Raw genomic sequence first — 20,135 nt, 5'->3', positions numbered from 1 at the left:
TGGTTTAATCACCAGAAAACAACAGTTTGATTCTTTCTGTTTAACAGTCAGTTATTTAACAGGCAAATATTGCAATACACTTTTCAAATCACACTTTAGTACAGGCTATGGTTAAATTTACTGGTATTACGATATTTGTGGGGACATTTGGTCCCCTTGACATAATGAATACCCAGATGACACACACATTTACACTTCTGTAAAAAAAAAAAAAAAAAAAAAAAAAAAGGTTAGAAAGTGAAACAAATCACATATATTGTAATCATCTTATTATATTTAATTATTTGTTTTGGAAATTGCAAGAAAGACATACTGAACCAAATGATACACAGATTAACAATTAAGATCAGATGGATTAAATTATATACAAATTTGACTGATGTTACACATATTCAACTGAACAGGGAGATATGGAAATGAAAAGACTAATAGTACTATCGTTATGAATGGCAGTCACTGAAAAAAAATGATACTGATGATTTTGTGTAGTGAAAAGGATATATGTAATTTGTGTTTTATATAACATAACTGAAAATATGCTGAAATATTTGGGAAATATTCCCTGTTGTGAGATTGTTTAGAAAATCTACTCTTGCTTGTGAAAATCACTCCAAAGCAATGAAAAAAATTGTAAATACAAAAAAACAAAAACAAAAAAAAAAACATTGTCATTTACCTGCATATAGCAGCACAATAGAATGATAAAGCATCAGTAATGCAGTATTCATCAAAACCTGGAATTTTAAATTTTACTTCTAAAATGCATCAAAACTGCAAAAAAATATTATATCATATACATCTAAAACACTTTGTCACTCATAAAACAGTGACTTTAAAGGTAGCATTGCAAGGTGCATTTTTTTCTTTTCACTTTAAGTGTTTGGATTATGTGTCAAACCCAAATTCTTTTACTACATACCAGGGCAGGTTTGACATATTGGCCAAGGGGTGGTGATCAGAAGGCTGCTGGGTAAAGGACGTAAAGCTCAGATTGCTGCAGAGGGGTTTTTATGTTAATAATACTGTTAATTGCTTTGGATAAAAGCATCTGCTAAATGACTACTTGCTTAGTAACTAGAGCACGAATGGCATCATTTTATAGGATCCACTGCTGGATGTTACAAGAATAATTCAGTTTAATGTAAAAGTAAATACACACCAGATCCAGAGAAGAATGTCTTGTCTATATAAAGTAGGCTACAGTATTTAACCACACAACTACAAATGGTAATTATTGTAACAGCAGGTACCAACAAAATACTGGTAATTGAACTTCTCTGCATTCAGTTTTTTGCAGTGCTTATAAAAATAAATCAGAAATGTTGTATTGTACTAAGGTACAGAGTAATTTCAAAATATTAAGGCTGAGAACCTACAAAACTCCTTAATCCAGTTCAGAAGAACTTTTCTAAGCCATATGTACTGTACAAACACATGGCAATATGGTACATATGCGATGACGCAGTTACAATGATATGAAGGAATTTCACAGGAATTTCAAAATAGCAAGTCATCATGTGGAAAACGTCCCCTAAACAAGTATCTCAGGAACATCAAGATAATATACTGTTCAAGGAAGTAAAATAAACACAGTAAGACATTATAGTCGAGTGTACATACCGGTAACTATTTGAGGAAAGGTTAGAGATTTGTTAAGCGATGTTTATACTAGCTGGGGTCTTAAGATTGAAATGTCATATTGTGTTTTGTGAAATCTTGATGTGAATCTTTTGTGATTAAAGAGTTCACTGTACCATGAAAAATGTCACTTTCTGATGTAAGATAAATGAACACTCTTCTGACAGGACACTTCATGACAAACTGGTTTTGAAGTTGTTAGTCATGAATCCTTTTCACTGGAACTGAAAAATCTTAAACCTTAAATTCATGCCACATCCAGAATTTTTTCTGAATAATTTTAAATAACAAAAGAGCTCACTCATTCCACTGAAACTTTTGTACATTTATTAATGTCCCCCAATGACTTTTAGATGTATTTAACATTGTAATACAACAGGATTTTTTTTTCTACTTAAAAATGAATATGATCTTAGAGTTTTTTTTGTGTTTTTTTTTTTAGTTAATGCTGTTCATCATAGGCATGGCTGAATTTATCATACTTTGAAAACAAACTTTCTTTTTGTTTGTGTTTGTATGTGTATATGTGTGTGTGTGTGTGTGTGTGTGTGTGTGTGTGTGTGTGTGTGTGTGTGTGTGTGTGTGTGTGTGTGTGTGTGTGTGTGTGTGTGTGTGTGTGTGTGTGTGTGTGTGTGTGTGTGTGTGTGTGTGTGTGCGCGGTATAAAGAGTCAATGTTTTGTTAGAAACATGACATCTGTGCTCGTTTTGAACATGTCAGTCAGTTTCATCAAAGCAGTCCCTCGACATCTTAACAGCTTTCACTGTCCAAAGGTCATCAGTAATCAATGAGTTTAAAGATTGTTTATTTGCTTTATTTGTATGTGACTGTCCTAATGATACCTTTCAGATGTAAAACAACGTCCCCTGTTGGTGTCATTTATTAAAGCAAGAGATTTCACAAGCCAGATGATGCCATGCATTTATTTAATCATTTATACAGATACATATTACAGACAAGACTCAAATTCTATTACCACTTACTGCTGATATTTTGTAATCCAAATATATAGTTACTTTGTATATTAGATTAATTTGAAAATGTTTGACATACATTTCATTAAAAATCTTTAGCCTCAATAGAGAAATTAATTAAAATGTGAGTCATTTTGTGCTGATTTAAAAATATATTTACACATTTATTCTATTAGGTGTACTTGCACAGCTTATAGAATGTTTGAAGAACCTGAAAACATCTGTGAGCCGTGTAGGAGCTTATGCCAACCAAGAGTAACCATCTGTGATCCACTGACTGCAGAGACAGAAAAACATACAGAGCTGATGGTCTTTTAGGATACTATTTGACTTCTGCTATATTGTTATTTACTGTTTCAGTGATTTGAGTATTATTTAAAAACTAAAACATCATTAAACAATTGCAAGTGTATTTGTGTGTGTATTTGGACTTATTGCATCGCCTTTCATAATCCCTACAGCAGTTTATGCGGCAGCGAGGACCGCAGTTGCAGCGGTTGCGGATGTCGAATCTCTCACCACATCTTTTGCGACAAGAGATTGAGGCTACAACAAAAAACATTTGAACAAGCATCATGCAGAGAAGTGAGAGGTGTTAAGGAGGCATAAATGTGTACAGGTGTGTGTGAGAGAGCTACACTGGTTGGGAGGAGGTCTTAGGGTAGTAATTGTTCTTGAAGAAGGTGAGGCTGTAGAAACAGATTGGTATGTACTTGATGGGTTGTAATTGACAAATCCCGGTAGGTTCTGGCCAAACTTGTTTTGTGATTCAGCTCTTATATTGTGACATACAGGTGTAAACACCAGGTGTGTTGGGTTCAGCATAGCCATAACCCCAGCTGGTGATACCAGACTGAACCCACACTTAACGATGCTTGCTCACCATTGGACCACCAGAATCCCCCTACAGAAAGACAGAGAGGAGGAGTTTTTCTATAAAATATTTGTTAGAAGAACCTAATGGCCTTTCAGACATTCAGCATGTTTAGCACACTTGCTCTCATAAACCTTTTCACTTATTCATTCTCTGCTTGCCATTTGTATATGTCTTTGTCTATGGCTTAATCATTCCAATGTCGCACTAACCCATAATTATTATTTTGTGATCCCCGCCCTGTTTTCATAATGTGGATCTGTTAAACGTATTCTAGAACTAAATTCACTAAATACAGATCTTAAATGCAAGTTTAGTTAATCTCAATCTTAATTCCACAGGGTGTTCATAGTTCACCCAAAAATGCATCATTTACTCACCCTCATGTTGTTACAAACCTGTTTGACTTTCAACAGTGGAACACAAAAGATGACGTTAGGAATGACACAGCAGTCACCATTCTCATTTCACCATTCACTGCATGGAAGAAACTATACATTTAAGAACAGTGGAAACTTTTTGTGTACACTTTATTTTACAGTAGTTGTATTTACAGAAGAAATTAATGGTAGTATAAGGTAACTACATGGGTTAAAGTTAGGTTTAGGTGTAGGTTCAGGGTTAGTACCTAGTTATTACCCAGTTATTGTAAGTGCTATAATAAGTTGATAGTATGTACATGCAGAACAAGAGTGTAAAATAAAGTGCTACCAACTTAAAAAAAAAAAAGGTTTCAAGGAAATTAAAAGAATAAATGGCAAAAGATTATAATAGAAGTAGATGCAAATAGATAAGTTGCTCTTAATGTCACACATAGAACAGAAACCGTAATCACACAACAATTAAGATAAGCTCAGTTTATCTGGATTTATGACAAACAAGTACAAAACAAAGGTGTTGGCGAGACACACAAGTACAGTACATAAATGAACTATCTATCTATTTATCTATCTATCTATCTATCTATCTATCTATCTATCTATCTATCTCTCTCTCTCTCTCTCTCTCTCTCTATATATATATATATATATATACAGTAGATTTCAATAATATGCTGTGTAAAATATAATGTAAATTTTTTTTTTTTGAAAATATATTGATATAGGTAATGTGATTTATTATAATGATATAATGTTATTTTTAATCTTTAATGTTATTATAATGACCTGGATATACACATCCTCATTAGAGTGACTAATTATTCTCAGCAAGATTAATAAACTGAAGAAAAAAAAAACTTGCATTAAAGATGTTAAGAAGTAAATTTAGTGCAAATTTATGTTTAACAGATCCTCATTATGAAAACAGGGCGGGGAGCAATAATAATGATAAAAACGGATTAGTGTGACATTAAAGTGATTAGATGAATGGCGAGCAGAGACTGGAGAAGTGAATATATAAAGGGTTTGTGAGAGCAAAGAGAACCAAATCCACCATCTCCATCCATTCTACAAGACAAGAGACGGTTTGTGAAAATGTGGAGGTTAACGTGTGTCAGTTTGGCCCTGCTCTTATGTGTTCAAGGTAAGTACTTTCACTTGCTTAAGGTAGAAACTTCATCAGCACTACATGTTTCTTCCACAGCCCTGGTTCATGTGGAATAATTTATTAATAAGAAGTTAATTAGTTAGAGGATGTTACACATAGCTGGATGTCCATGAAATCTTTCCCGTTTAATGTGTGGTGTTATGTCTCTTTCACTGCAGGTTCATTTTCTCAGCTGAATGGTAAGAACTTGTCTCATTCTTCATATGTTCATATGAATCACAGTTTAACAGAATTGCACATGTGAACAATTTCTCTCATAGTTTGTGGACAAGCCCCTCTAAACACCCGTATTGTGGGTGGTGTGGATGCCTCTGAGGGTTCGTGGCCGTGGCAGATCAGTTTGCACAGCTCCAACTTTGGAGGTCATTTTTGCGGAGGCTCCCTCATCAACAATGAATGGGTGCTGACGGCAGCTCACTGTTTACCAGGGTAAGATTCACCTAAACACACATATGCACCAGATTTGTTTTTTAATTGGTAGAATGTACCCTTTTCTTTTCTCACTTTCTCTGACTGTATTTAGTGTCAGCGCATCCAGCCTGCGTGTGTATTTGGGAAGGAGGACACAACAGGGAGTCAATGCCAATGAGATCAGCAGAAATGTCACTTCGATCATCGTCCACAACTCCTACGACAGGAACACAAATAATAATGACATCGCTCTGCTCCAGTTGTCCTCTGCAGTCACCTTCAATAACTATATTAGACCTGTGTGTCTGGCAGCCCAGAACAGTGTCTTCCCTTCTGGCACCAGCAGCTGGATCACAGGCTGGGGAGATATTCAATCTGGAGGTACAAACACATGCTAACCCATTAATTCACATATGACTTTACTCCTAACATCACTAATTAATGGTTGTGTTTTTGGTGTTCAGTGAGCCTACCATCTCCTGGGATTCTGCAGGAGACTATGGTTCCAGTGGTGGCTAATGATCAGTGTAATACTCTTCTGGGTTCTGGATCTGTTACCAGCAACATGATGTGTGCTGGTTTAATGGAGGGAGGCAAAGACACTTGCCAGGTATAACAACCAACCAGATTAAGCATGCATATCAAAACCTGCTGCATATCTGAAAGTCCACTGGGTTCTTCTAATACTGTATATATTTACACACAAACATATATGCTGCATTTGTATATATATATATATGTATATATATATATATATATATATATATATATATATATATATATATATATATATATATATATATATATATTTGATTCTCCATTTACATTCTGGCCATGTCTGATGTCCAAAAAAACATAAACTTCTTTTCTTTTTCTTTCTATAGGGGGATTCTGGTGGTCCAATGGTGAGCAAGCAGTGTTCAGTGTGGGTTCAGTCTGGTATCACCAGCTGGGGTTATGGCTGTGCTGATCCCAATGCACCTGGTGTTTACACCAGCGTGTCACAGTATCAGATCTGGATCACCAACAACATTGGGCAGAACCTGCCAGGTTTTGTCACCTTCAGCCCTACAAGCACATGCCAGTCTGTTTCTACTACATCACCCACTTCTACAACCTCCCCAACTACTACTAAAACTACTACCACCCCAAAAACCTCTACTACCTTAAGACCAGCAACAACGACTCTTTCGCCCAATCAGGGTAACTCTTTCTCATACTCTACTGTACACACCTGTACAAACATCCTGAAATGGCTAGTCCACCCAAAAATGAAAATTGTCATCACTTACTCCCCCTTCATGTCATTCCAAACCTGAAGGTGTTTACTTTTTCTGTAAGAAAAGATGTTTAGAAGATTGCTCTTATCAAAATATTTTTCTGTTACCATTGACTTCCATTGTATTTTTTTGTCCATACACTGAAAGTCAGTGGCAACTGATATTTCAAAATATCTTCTTTAATGAATTTTTTCTCACCTCATTAGCACTACATACTTCTCTGCATAATGCTTAATAACGTCTTTTTGTTTTAGCCTCAAACTCTTGTCAAGGGAGATGTGGTGAGAGATCTGACTTCCGCAACCGCTGCAACTGTAATCATCGCTGCCTCATAAACTGCTGCTGGGATTATAAAAAGCTATGCAGTAAGTCCAAATACACACACAAACAGGTGTTCATTGTTCTGAAACACAAACCAGACATGATTCAATTTCTGATTTTTTTTTTAGCCTAGAAGTCTTCAGCTCTGTTTGTTTTTGTGTCTCTGCAGGGTTTTAGTGGATAACTCCTGGTTGCGAGTCTTCTAAATGGCTCACCTTCACTTTATGTCATTCTGTGCTACAATTTCCTGCATCAAGTACAGGTTACACAACAAACAATTTCTTTAAATCAGCAAAGAATCCATTTTAAATAAATTTCTTCAAAATATATGTGTAATGAAAGTCTTATTTTTTCCCTTTTCAGACTAATGATTTATTTATTGTGTCAAAATTGTTCCTAAATAATTCAAAATTCATTTTATAGAACATACAAATTCATACAAGTGGATTATATAATATCAGCATAACTTGCTAATATAATTTGGCTCTTGTTTGTAATCTGTATTATATAAACGACTAAATAAATACTTTGCATCATCTGGCTTGCAATTTCTTTTCTGTTATAAATCACACCAAAGAGGGTGGCTGAAAAGTGTTTGTAGTGTCATGGCACAAACCACATGCCTTTGTATCACTTCGACAAGGATGTACAAATAATAAAGTGATAAAACACATTGCTCATTATCCATCTAAAAAAATTATATAATTTTAAAAATAATATGATCATACAAATCCATCATATTATCCATATCCATATCAGAATTGATATGTAGAATTGCAAGTTGAAGTACTATCCGAGAGAACCACATTGAGAACCACACCATATCTTCCCTCACCAATTATAAGGAGGTCAACCTGGCCTCCCAAAGATGTATCCACTGTGTAAAAAGAAATAAAATAAATGGATCTGGGGTATACAGAGACATGCAAAGAGAAAGATTTTTAGCACAGCACTAGCAACATAAGGTCATGGAAATGCATGAACTGTTAAAATGCATACTTTCAGTGTAATGCAAGTCGGTTTGGATAAAAACGTATTCCAAAATAAATGTAGGACAGTCTTCTGCTAATGACATCAAGGGAGCCAATTAGGCCCATTTGCAACACACAGTACAAGGGGCCCAGAAAATGACAGAATTTGCCTACCTACCTCTCACTTTATATATAGGGGGGGGGGGGGGGGGGGGGGGGGGGGTGGGGGGGGTGGGGGGGGGGGGGGGGGGGGGGGGGGGGGGGTATTACAGAAGACATGCATAAACCATAAATAAAGTAATTTCCAGTCAAAGAAAAAGCTGTCGTGATAACATTACTAAGATAAACAGAAAAGTAAGTTAAATAAGCCTGCATAAAATATTTATACCATTATCTCTAGGATTTATTTTATTTTTTTTTTTTTTTTTGTGTGTGTGCGGTTTGGTTGTTGCCTTCTGTTTCCAGAAATGATTACTACCATGTTTTACATCCTCACAAGTGCAACTTCTTAAAACATGTTCTCATGTGCTTGTGATGTCTGCCTGCCCCCATGACAAATCCCTGACGCCTTCATCCGGGACTCTACCATCAGAACACTCTTCAACATGGCGGCGTCAGGTGAGAATAAAGCGCTCGGCCTTCATTTGTGGGCTTCTTTGCGTAACACCTCTAAACAAGTTTGTAAAACCCTCTTGGTTTGAAACGTAATGGTTATAGCATTCAATGTGTGTGTTTTTCAAGAACGGCACTGCTAAATATACTGAGAAAATATTCTGAAAGCATGAAGGATTAACGTTAGTTGTATTGGGGAACCCTGCGCAAATGAATTAGCCAGTTTGCTAGCGGCCAAATCATGTGCCTCGCCTGTCTTGTTATTCTCTTGCGTTTTAGAACGGAAAGATTTCGCACACGGATGTTCGGCTGTTTTAATATACGCGGAAGTTTATAAGGTTAATGCACGGGAAGTTATGATATTATGGTATATTATAGCGCCTGAAGTCCAGAACGGTGCTAATAACCCGTGGTTGGCCCGCATGCGCAGTATGATCCAGAGGAGGGACTGGAGAGGTGACCACGTGCGTGGAGCCGTGGACATAGAGCTGAAATAGACTTTCTCTCGTTTTTTTTTTTTTTTGACAGAACAGCGGTTGGGTTGGTGATTTTGATTTATTTCAGTTACTTGTTTTTTTTTTATTGTGTATATGTGATCACCAAAAAGATTTGTTCACGGATTCATTCGGTGCAGTTAAGTCGTTACGCCTGTAGGTGGCGAGTGTCTTTTTGTGTCGAGTCATTGAATCAATTACTAATTCATTCGATTAAAATCGAGTCATTCATGACCAAACATCTCGTATTATCTTATCCTAAAACTTGTGTCAAGAGTTCTTTAAGATAGAGTGTTTGTGTACCAAAAAAATAATAATACCTCAGTAAGTTAATGAGGGTTTCAAAGGCTTTTACAACCAGCCTAATGTACAGAACTTATGCAAATACAGCTCTTAACTTTGAGTGGGAAAAGACTGAATTATCTGAAACCGTTTGTTAATGTTACATCTGAATGACATTTAAAATCAGTAGTAACATTTGACACCAGTGGTATCATAAATTGTGCTTCAGAGCTTTTTCAGGCTTGTCCAGCTAATGCATATACAAATTAGAGTAAAACAGACATAATGTGAATGTGCCTTATGTCACCCTTTTTTCCACATTGCAGAGTGTCGGGAACACATCTTTTGCACAAGGTGTGACATTGCTAACTGATGTGAAAGCTATTAGTGTATATTCTGGATTTCATGCAAATTAATGAAGGGTGTGCAGAGGTTTCACATAGAAATACTCTACAAGTGTAGTGACATTTCACTTCTAAAGCAGGCAGATATTAGTGAATAAACAAATAATGTGATAATGTTGTTTGAATAAGCATATATATATATATATATATATATGCATATGTATATTTGTGTGTGTATAAAAGTTTTTTTTTTTTTTTTGCATAGTCATGCTTTGTCTGTTATCTGTGCCACAATGTGTCCTAGCTAGGGTGGGAACGTTAAAATGTTCTTCTTATCCTGAATGGTAATAGTGGCATGAAATGAAATGAAAATTCATCTGTTTTCCAAATGCATGTTATTAATCTTTTACTGTAAACATTTAATCCATGCATATGTTTCTTTGTTTTGACCTCATAAATCTGATTTGATCTTTTGGTGTAATGACAGTGTGCCAGACTTTTCCAGTCATTTTGTTAAAGTATACATTTTGTCATTTACTCACTCTCAAGTTGTTATAAATGTATACGTTTCCTTGTTCTGTTGAACACAAAAGAAAATGTTTTGATGAATATTTGTAACCAAGATCTTGATGGTAGTCATTGACTTCTATAGTATTTTTTTTCTATTCTTTGAAAGTCAATGGCTACCGTCAACTGTTTGGTTCAGCATATTTATCAAATAACGAAATGCCTCAGTTATGGCATTCTCTTTGAATCTGTTTTTTGTTCTTTAGCTAAGAAGAATAAGAAGAAGGGGAAGACCCTGACCCTGAATGACTTCCTTGCAAATGATAGCAGTGGCAGTGTACCCCCCAGTTACCCCAGCACAAAGACCACCAGCTGGGCAGACGAGACCGATGACTTGGATGGTGATGGTGAGTGAAGGCTGGAACGCATTATGGATGTCCTAATTTCTTTATTTTCAAACATTAAATCATCAGACTTTAATTTTGATGGAAAAAGCTCCTGAAACTTCTCCTTTTTGACAAGTGCTTCTCATTACAAGTAGGGGAAGATTATTGGTGCATGTTGTGTTCGCAAATGCATATTAAAGTGCCTCAAATTCAGATGCAGAGATGGAGTTTGTGTGGAGCAGCACTTACTGTAATTAATTATGCAGCCCTAATGTGAAGCTTAAAATTTAGTTTGTACAAGTCATAGACTACACAAAATCTTGTAAACTCCAACTGGCTAAAATCTGCAGGCTCTGACTTTTGCAACTAGTGTTGACTCTTCCAGACTGTTAAGTGGGGCAAAAATATTGTCAAAAGTTAAGTCTTTAGAAGGCAAAATGCTACTGTTAGTCTGATGCATTTTACGATCCAGGCATTTAAATCATATCCTGTGGTGGTCAAGATCTATTCTCCATTTCTTTAGTCTCAACTTCCTGGCATACTACGGAGGATACATATCGAGCTCCTCCCATCGATCGCTCCATCCTGCCAACTGCGCCTCGTGCAGCACGGGAACCAAACATTGACCGCTCTCGGCTGCCGCGTGGTCCACCCTACACCGCCTTCCTTGGTAACCTTCCTTATGATGTCAGCGAGGAATCCATCCAAGACTTCTTCAGGGGTCTTGCGGTCAGTGGGGATCTGCATGTTTAGAAACAGGATGTCTAGATAATACACTTACATTCTGAGTCTTTTGTAGCTGCTTGACAAATGCAGGTTGTGTATAACTGGATGTGTTGTGTGTATTCTCAGATCAGTGCAGTACGTTTGCCACGGGAGCCTAATAACCCAGAGAGGCTTAAGGGTTTTGGTTATGCAGAATTTGATGATGTTGAATCATTCTTGCGTGCTCTCAGTCTGAATGAAGAGGTGGGTATTCTGACCTCAATACTGACCTCAGTGCATTATCTTTGTTTTCTGTTTTGAGTTAACGTTGCATTAAATTTGTGTAGAATCTTGGGAACAGACGGATCCGGGTGGATATTGCAGATCAATCCAATGACAAAGGTGAACTGATGATATACATGATGTCTTTACCTCTTGACTAAATTTATATATTTAATTTAATTATTATAATTAATATTTTCTTATTTCTTCCAGAGAGGGATAGTGGGACAATGATGGGGCGAGACAGGGATAGAGGTCGTGGGATGGACAGTGGCCCTGATAAGACAGATTCTGATTGGAGGGCACGGCCAAGCGGGGACCAGGATGATGGACCACGCAGAGACGATGGTTTCGGGGACAGTATGTTAAACAGATTCCAACTCTATATCATGCTTAAACCAGTGTTAAATTTGACAGCAAATTTGGATTTAACTTTAGTCATAGTCTTTTGACTAGTTTAAAGGGATATTTCACCAAAAAAATAAAATGACCCTATGATTTACTCAGCCTCAAGCCATCCTTAGTGTATGTGACTTCTTTCAGACAAATCTATATTTTTTCAGACAAATTTTTCAGACGGAGTTATATTAAAAAATGTTCTGGCTCTTCCAAGCTTTAAAATGGCAGTGAATGGGGTCGAGATTTTGAAGCCCAAAAAAGTGCATCCATCCATCATAAAAAGTACTTCACATGGCTTCAGGGGCTTAATAAAGTCCTTCTGAAGCAAAGCGATGCATTTAAGACAAATATCCATATTTAAAACTTTATAAACGGTAGTTTTTAGTTTATAAAGTAATCTCTAGCTTCCGCTATCTGTTATATGGATGTTCACGAGAGAGTGGCATTCCAGTGAATGACGTAGGTGTAGTGTAAGCTGTAGTGAGACGCCTTGTGGTATTTTTTTTGCAGGGTCACGTGACCGCTATGAGTCAGACAGATTCAGAGACGCTCCAAGACGTGATGATCGTTATGACAGCGGTCGAGATCGCTTCAGTGGAAGAGATCGCTTTGATGACAAGGGTAGCAGAGACTATGATCGTGGAGGTTTGTAGTGTTTCATCCATTTTTCCGCTTATTCACACAAATCATTGCTTAATTTTTTCTCATGATACCCATATTGAATGTAAATGATTGTGCAAGTTAATTTCTCTTTGAGGTTCTGTGTTTTTGGTGTGTTATTAGTTAATGTTTGCTTTGTAAGTAATGCTATGGTTGTTATTGTCTTAGGTTATGACTCACGTGGTGGACGACGAGGATTCAGCAGTGGCTTCAGGAGAGACTATGATGACCGGCGAGATGGAGATCGCTATGGAGATCGAGAAGAGCGTTCAGAGAGGAGGGATGATGGACGAGATGAGAGGGGTACATGAGACAATGTTAAGGCAGAAATTACACACTTTAGCTTTAAAGATACAAGTTTAATATCAGGAACGTTGTCACTAATATGATATTTTTCTATTCCAGCCCCTCTACAGAGGCCCAAGTTAAACCTGAAGCCACGGAGCATCCCAAAAGAGGAGGAACAGAGTGGAACCTTGTCCCCGCCAAGTGATACGGCTAATTCCAGCAGGACTTCCTCTATATTTGGGGCAGCCAAACCTGTGGACACGGCCGCCAAGGAAAGAGAGGTGGAGGAGAGGCTGAAGAAAGAACAAGAACGACTCCAGAAACAATTGGAGGAGGACAAGAACAGGCCCTCTGAGAGACGACCACGAGATCGGTGAGAATGGGTGAATAGATGGGTTGATGTAAAATCGATTTTCCAAACTACTTGGGGAAAGGTGGTCTGTGGTGTGAAAATAGCCTAAAAGTCTAAAAATCTTGGGGAGGGTTGAAATGGAATACAGCTCGGGAACATCTGGAGTCTCTGAAAACATAACTTTAAAAATTGTGATCAAAGAGTATTTAGAGAATTTTTGGTTGAATTTCTTTCTTTTTTTTTTTATTTTTTCAGAGACTTGAGTTGGAGAAATGAAGAGCCATCTAGAGAGCGTCGACGCACAGGGAGTGAATCCTCACAACCTAAAGGTAATACATTTATGTATGTTTTACGCTTTACTTTGTTGTTGATTCTTATGATTTTTAATGAAATGAGGCCAGATTCAGTTCTTTTTTTTTTTTTTTATCAAAGATCATTTATTTATATAAAGTGTGTGCTGTTTTTTTATATACTGTTTTATTTACTTTTTTCTTCCAATTAATATAGCTGTGTTAGCTGGCATGACACTAAATTCTAAACAATTATCAAATCATGTATATTAGGTATGCACTAATATTACAATCCTGATTAATTATAATTTTCATGTTATGGCTGATAACTGATAACTGAGGCATTTATAATAAATTTTATATCAGGTGTTAAGTCTGTTATAGTCATAAAGAAACCTTGTAGAATAACTATATTAGCTGGTACTGTTGAATGCTTGAATCTGATTGGCTGATGAACGTTCTAAGGCGTGCAATTATTTTCAGGGAAACGCACGGCTAAAGTAGTTCCAGGAAGGTCTCAACCACATTACATGTCCAGATCACTTCGCCAAATGATTTCAGTTATTTCAAAGGTCCTTACAACTTACTACAGCAAAATAATCTCAGAAAGCACATACACTCATTTTAGAATGACAGATAGTGTTTAAAGCAGTGTTATTAACTAAAACTAATAAAAATATTTTCGTTAATTGAAATAAAGCTAAAGAAAAATATAAATATTAGATGAAAAAACTAAACTTAAATGAACATAAGAAATTTTTCCTGGGGAACTGAATTGTTTAAGTTGACGAACTTGAATTACTTTTATACTAAAATTAATATACATTAAAGCTAAATAGAAATATTTGAAAGAACAAAAACTAATAAAAATGTTTGAAGTACATGAAATTGTTGAACCTTTAACTTAAATTTGAATGAAAATTGAAAATGTACAAATAGAAGCTAATTCAAAATATTAATAAATACTGTATTAGTATATAAATACCACTAAAATAGCAATGATTTGGAGATGTCTACAATGACAATAGAAATACAGCCATTTAAACTTTTTTTTTTTTTTTTTTCAAGCAAATAAGCCTACAAAAGAAGAAGATCCTGCCAGTAGTTAACAAAGTGTTAAATACATGCTTCTGTATCTGTGATGTTAAGGATCTAGGTGTCAAGATGGTGAACATTCAGAGAATGAAGTCTTCAGTGGACAGGAGGATGAGCCGATTTCTCCTGCATGTCCATCACCCTCTTCTAATCAGGGAGTGCTCCCACTGAAAGTTATGCCAGCTCCACCGCCTAAAGAAAACGCCTGGGCCAAACGCAGCACAGGGGGTGGTGCTAATGAGAAGGAAGGACCACCCTCAGCTGCCCCTAGCAACAAAAGTGTTCTTAAACCCAACAGGTGTGATTTCTTTCGCAAATAATGGAAATACAAATATAAAACACAATGATGAAGCACAAATAACACTCATGCACTTTTTGTTTTCTCCATCATTGTTTCTTTAGGTCAGCTGAAGAGAGAGTATCGGGCAAAGGTTAAAAATCTCCACATTAAAACTTCAAAAGAGTGGAAAAAAATGTATGAATATATACCATTTTCTCACTTGTTGTTCTGTTTGCTAGATGAAAATCGGGTTGATGGCATTCGAAAGGATAAAGTTGTGCCTGAGGGAAGAGGAGGAGGAGAAAGAGGAGGTGGAGTTAGAAGCAGAGGGGGTCGGGGACGAGGAGTTGACTGCCCAAACAAAGAGAAACAGAGAGAACCTGCAGACAGGTGAGGCATTCTTCATGAATGTGAATTTGTCTTGTACTGTATAAATGTACATAATTCCATAGACATCACATTGACTGAAGGGCAGTATCTGAATCTGAATTATAGTAGAGGAAAAGAATGCTAGACTTTTCTGTATATTGAAAGTAAATGGGAACTGCTAAGCTCTAAAACTGACTTTAAAATAGTCCATAGACTAGCATTTTATTGCAAATGAAGCTGTATGGAAAAAAATAATTTTTCATCACGATATTCATTTGCCATTACTGGGGAAGGAAATGATTTCCACATGTTTGTAAGACCTTGAGAATAAATGTAAACCCTAACTTGTTTCTTCACAGTTAAACTCCACAGAGTGGCTACCTTTTAATTTAGGGCCCCATGAAATCCATTTAATGTTTCCCAAATTATGTGTTTTGTGAATAACATTTTCTAATAAAACTTTAACAATTTAATCAATCTTTTAAAATGTAATGCAGTGAAAATAACAATCTATTTATTATAATTTGTCAAATAGGATGTTACAACTGAACTGTATAAATTAAAACATGGATGAAAAAATATCTTGGTTAAATGATTCCTTAAAAATATTATTATTAATCTGCGAAGTACATTTTAGTATGCAATGGTAATATATTTCTGTCATAATTTCTTTAAGTTAAACTGAACAATGGCAGGTTGTAATCAAGGTCTTCAAGTTTCAGTTTGTATTTGATGGTAGTTTTTTTTAAATCAAACTGTAAAGATCAAGAAGTGACTCAGAGCAGGTCTAGAGATGAATTTCATGTGTTCATCATGTCCTCATATTGAGACGCAGACACACAGAACCCGCAAACTTATTAGCAACATACTGACTGGCTGTTGTCACATTTTTTTCTGCTGTGTGATAGGCTTTTAGATTAATCCATATCAAGTAAAAATGTGCCGAGCTTATCATCGCTAACGTAACATCAATTTTATCATGATCTCTATATAATATCGTTTATCTAATCTTAAAACCTGCCATGTATTTTAATTGACAGGAAAGAGGTCAGACGGGAACAAGATCCCAGAATAGCCTCAGAACCAAAGAAATATGTAGAGAGCGCACCTCCTGTGAGTACTTTATCTGGTCCTGACCCCTCAATTACAAGAAAAATTAGACCCCAAATATAACTGATTGTAGAAACCTACAAATTAGTGCGGTTGTTCAGCCCACTGTTGTGTAGGACTTGTGGGAACTACTAATTCAGTGAGAAATACCAGAAGTTTATTTTCTTGATGGCACTGTCTTGCTCATCACAAACATTAAGGTTATAAGCTTTCTTTTTGTCCCTACAGCAATTCAGCTCCGCAAGTAAGTATGCTGCCCTACTAATGGATGGAGAGCAGGGAGAAGATGGAGACGAATGAACAATTAGGAAGGATCAACTAAGCAAACAGAAACTACAACTACAGAAACAGAGTACAGAAGAAAAAGAGCAAGTGAACGATCAAATGAGGGGTTAAATTAGAGCTCATGCTGAGGGAATGGTGTAGTTTAAGGGATGATGGCTAAGGTACCCACAATGATGTTCTCTGTCACGTTTATGGAAATTTATACAGGTATTCGTAAAACTGGCCCATTTTAATTAAAAATAAAATAAAACAAATCAGTGCCGTACGTAGATAAATGCATCCATACATGTAGACATTTGAAAGTCATTGTTATAATAAAAAATATAAGATACTGTAACTTGTCTCTGAATTATCTCCTTTTCATTTTGAAAGAGAAAAGTTGCATGATCTGGCATTTTCTCATAATATCCTTTGTACTCGGATGAACTCTGTTGCATTCCCATTAATGAGTGTATTGCCAGTGTGTCCACACATGGAAATACTGCAGCTCAATGACAATTAAAAACAGTCTGTGGTTTAGTGATGACTCAGATTTGATGAGCGTAATGTTTTTGTCTTCCCTGATGACTTTTATAAACAAGCCATGGCACTGTGGTCTGCCATTATGGTTTCTTTTAGGGCAGAAAATAATATTTGCTTGGCTTCTAGTTAATGGCTAATGAAAAACAAAAGTTAACTCTGATGATAAAAATTCTTACAACGTTCACCAAGTATAACCCATTTCTACACCAACACACAACCAGCACCACTTTAAAAGCCATGGATTCTGATTGGCCTTGTTTTTATTGTTTGTCAGCTGGAAAAAAGATAGTTCTAAAAGTGATTCCAAGGATATAATTCCTATATGTTGTTATCGTTATAGTTATCATTTCTTATCCTCATACATGAGAACTAAAACTGTATAATTGTTGTTTTTTGTGTGAACGGGACTTAATTTACAGCTTTAAGGTATGCTAATAGTGCAATTTATGAAAATTATTCAGATAAAGATGAATTGCGACACGTTCACATCAAAAACGATAATTAATTATTAAATGCTTACTATTTCAGCGTTTACTCAAAAGGAAGATAAGGCCACTTTAAATCCTCAGCGGTCGGGTGGATCCATGATTGGCTGTCAGAATGTTTTAATCATTCAGCTTTAAAAAAAAATAAAACCTCATTCTGAAAATCTGTCCGTATCATTATGGCTGTGGTGTGAAGTTCCCTGTCATCATACAATTAGACCTACTATGAAAACTTAATAGTTAGCATAGTTATCATCCTTAGTGTAAACCATAGGTGTAAACAGGCATTTAGACAAAGTACAACAAAACAAGAATGGGATGATAATAGGCCTACCATTTGGCACACACAATGAATATGCCATGATACTAAGAATGCAATCCTATAACATTTTTGTACTTGGTAGTACTTTTAATTAGATGGGAATTATTTTTTTTTTTTTTTTAAACCAACTGATAGCTGTGAGACATCTTGGGTGTAAGAAACAAAAAGCAGAATCAGGGTATGTGAAACTGCAGTCCTGTGTGTTTTCAGCCTGTAGTGACAGATGCAGTGCTCTGTGTGTTTAGTGTTGTTTTCTGCTGTGTCAGGTGCGTGTAGAATGACAGTTGGTGCTAACTGGTGGTCTGTGGACACAGTCTACTAGAGCGACCTTAAAACTAACCAAAAAACATTTATGAATTGGTGGCTCTTGTTAACAATTTTTTGTTTTTTGAATCTCTTTGCTTTGTTATTTCACTTAAATAATTTTGTGTTTGCAAATGTGTAAAAACAGTCATAAGTTAACCTTGTAGTCATAAGAAGAGGTCATAAAGTTCTTATAACCTCATCTAATGACTACATGGACTGTTTTTAAATTCTGCATTATATGTATGATAATTATGCAGTAATCAAAAACACTTAAATTCCTTTTCAAAATGCAGTGGGCCTATCACTGCAGAATATCACATAATATACTGTAATGACATCACGAATATTATAGACATAAAAATGGTTAATGCAGTCTACTTTAAATTGCAGTGAATTGTAGTTTGTTTTTGACAAACACTTTTGTATATATATTTTGAGAAAAGTAGCTATGCAATAGATGGGAGAGTGGGGGTGTTAAGTAAACATTTATTTAAATTAATATCTTCAACAAGATGATTCAAAAGATGCGATATCTGTTTTGTAACCTTCATTAACATAATTGCAAATCAAATTATAACTCAGAAGTGAAATGCTTATTTTTCTACCTCAAAATGTTGTTGTGCTTATAACTTCTTCTGTTGCCTTAGAAAGATGGTGGTCCTTCACCTCTTTAGTCCATTATTAATTCATTTAATTGATGTTACAACTCACCCTGTTTTACAGAAACTATATTATGAATGGAGTTTTATTCATGGGAGAGTTTTTGTGGTTTCATGTGCTTCACAGTAACTTGTTCAGTTTTACACCCACATAGATGCGAAGCGAGTGCCGCTTGGATAAAGCGGATGTGGAGGAAGGAGAACAGATGCTTTGTTGTCTCATTCTGCCAATGAAAGATGGAGATGAGGAGGAACAGAAGACCTAATGCTGTCTGTGTGTGGGCTTAGGGACTGGGTGGTGGAGCGATGTTGCAATATAAGCCTTAGGGGTTGTGTGTGTGTGATGGCTCCCACTGAGTGAGCAGAGCTCGAGTGCCAAATAAAAGGAAGGGTCTGATGTAAGCCTGCCAAAAACAGCTGTGAGAAAGATGGAGGAGGGCGTTACATAGTGTGCATGTGAGGGGGCAAGAGATACTGTAGACACCCTGAGAGACACTGAGAGGGAAACTTTGGAAGTGGGAGAGAATGTGTGGAAAAGATGGTGTGAGAGACATGATTCTGTGTTGGAACTAGACACTAAGACCCTGAGCAACAAGGGGACGTCCTCGAGGCGAAGGGAAACGTAAAATAAGGAGCAACCTGGACTGGAGACTAAGGAAAATAAGGGCTAAGAAAGTGTAAGAGGAGAAGGAAAGGATATCAAAGGAGGAGTAAAGCAAGTCGAATGGGTTGTGTCTTTAGCAAGCAGCGGTGGGTTAAAGAGAGGAATCCCCAGCCCTCGGACCCCCCAAAAACACGAGACCTCACAGAGGATGCAGAGATTCTCAGCTTAACAGAGGTATGCATGTGTTTGTGCATGCAGAAGGGGTAATATATAGCTAAGAAGATCTCCATGCAAAGAATACAGTGGGTCTGCCTCAATGGTTGTTTTATGTCTTCTGTAAATCATTCAATAGTTGGAATCGCTATAGTCAGGGGTTTCAAAAAGTGGTCTGTTGAATTGGGGGTCCATGGAGAACATGTAAGCATACAACTTGTTATTTTTAATTGGTCTTTTTTTTTTAACTAATAATCTGTTTAGCATA

At 36.4% G+C, this 20,135-nt stretch overlaps 2 protein-coding genes across 3 annotated transcripts; both read left to right on the top strand.

The window, feature by feature from the left end:
* Positions 1 to 4,960: 4,960 nt before the first annotated feature.
* On the top strand, positions 4,961 to 7,222 carry LOC122145420 (serine protease 27-like). Its single transcript, XM_042759200.1, has 7 exons — positions 4,961 to 5,009; positions 5,192 to 5,212; positions 5,294 to 5,462; positions 5,557 to 5,825; positions 5,909 to 6,054; positions 6,329 to 6,647; positions 7,215 to 7,222. The coding sequence occupies exons 1-7, from the start codon at positions 4,961 to 4,963 to the stop codon at positions 7,220 to 7,222; spliced, it is 981 nt and encodes a 326-aa protein (XP_042615134.1).
* Positions 7,223 to 8,495: 1,273 nt separating this feature from the next.
* On the top strand, positions 8,496 to 17,093 carry eif4bb (eukaryotic translation initiation factor 4Bb). Of its 2 annotated transcripts, XM_042758529.1 has the most exons (15): positions 8,496 to 8,634; positions 10,522 to 10,662; positions 11,165 to 11,370; positions 11,494 to 11,610; positions 11,694 to 11,748; positions 11,842 to 11,988; positions 12,538 to 12,672; positions 12,856 to 12,990; positions 13,093 to 13,348; positions 13,583 to 13,656; positions 14,767 to 15,010; positions 15,115 to 15,143; positions 15,232 to 15,382; positions 16,402 to 16,474; positions 16,700 to 17,093. In XM_042758529.1, the coding sequence occupies exons 1-15, from the start codon at positions 8,622 to 8,624 to the stop codon at positions 16,769 to 16,771; spliced, it is 1,848 nt and encodes a 615-aa protein (XP_042614463.1). In that variant the 5' UTR covers positions 8,496 to 8,621; the 3' UTR covers positions 16,772 to 17,093. The 2 variants fall into 2 exon arrangements, with proteins under 2 accessions (XP_042614463.1, XP_042614464.1); XM_042758530.1 differs by lacking the exon at positions 16,402 to 16,474.
* Positions 17,094 to 20,135: the final 3,042 nt, after the last annotated feature.

The sequence above is a fragment of the Cyprinus carpio genome, chromosome A6, assembly GCF_018340385.1.
Source record: "Cyprinus carpio isolate SPL01 chromosome A6, ASM1834038v1, whole genome shotgun sequence".
In the NCBI taxonomy this organism is placed as follows: domain Eukaryota; kingdom Metazoa; phylum Chordata; class Actinopteri; order Cypriniformes; family Cyprinidae; genus Cyprinus; species Cyprinus carpio.
The sequence above is the reverse complement of the archived record's forward strand: the minus strand, read 5'-3'. Positions and strand labels throughout refer to the sequence as shown.

What these genes read in the sequence shown, in the direction of transcription:
- LOC122145420 (XM_042759200.1), top strand. Translation starts at nt 4,961, where the DNA reads ATGTGGAGGTTAACGTGTGTCAGTTTGGCCCTGCTCTTATGTGTTCAA. An exon ending in TTCATTTTCTCAGCTGAATG is followed by an intron (nt 5,213 to 5,293) that starts GTAAGAACTTGT and finishes TTTCTCTCATAG; the next exon opens with TTTGTGGACAAGCCCCTCTA. An exon ending in GAGGCAAAGACACTTGCCAG is followed by an intron (nt 6,055 to 6,328) that starts GTATAACAACCA and finishes TTCTTTCTATAG; the next exon opens with GGGGATTCTGGTGGTCCAAT.
- eif4bb (XM_042758529.1), top strand. An exon ending in CTCTCAGTCTGAATGAAGAG is followed by an intron (nt 11,611 to 11,693) that starts GTGGGTATTCTG and finishes AAATTTGTGTAG; the next exon opens with AATCTTGGGAACAGACGGAT. An exon ending in ATGTAGAGAGCGCACCTCCT is followed by an intron (nt 16,475 to 16,699) that starts GTGAGTACTTTA and finishes TTGTCCCTACAG; the next exon opens with CAATTCAGCTCCGCAAGTAA.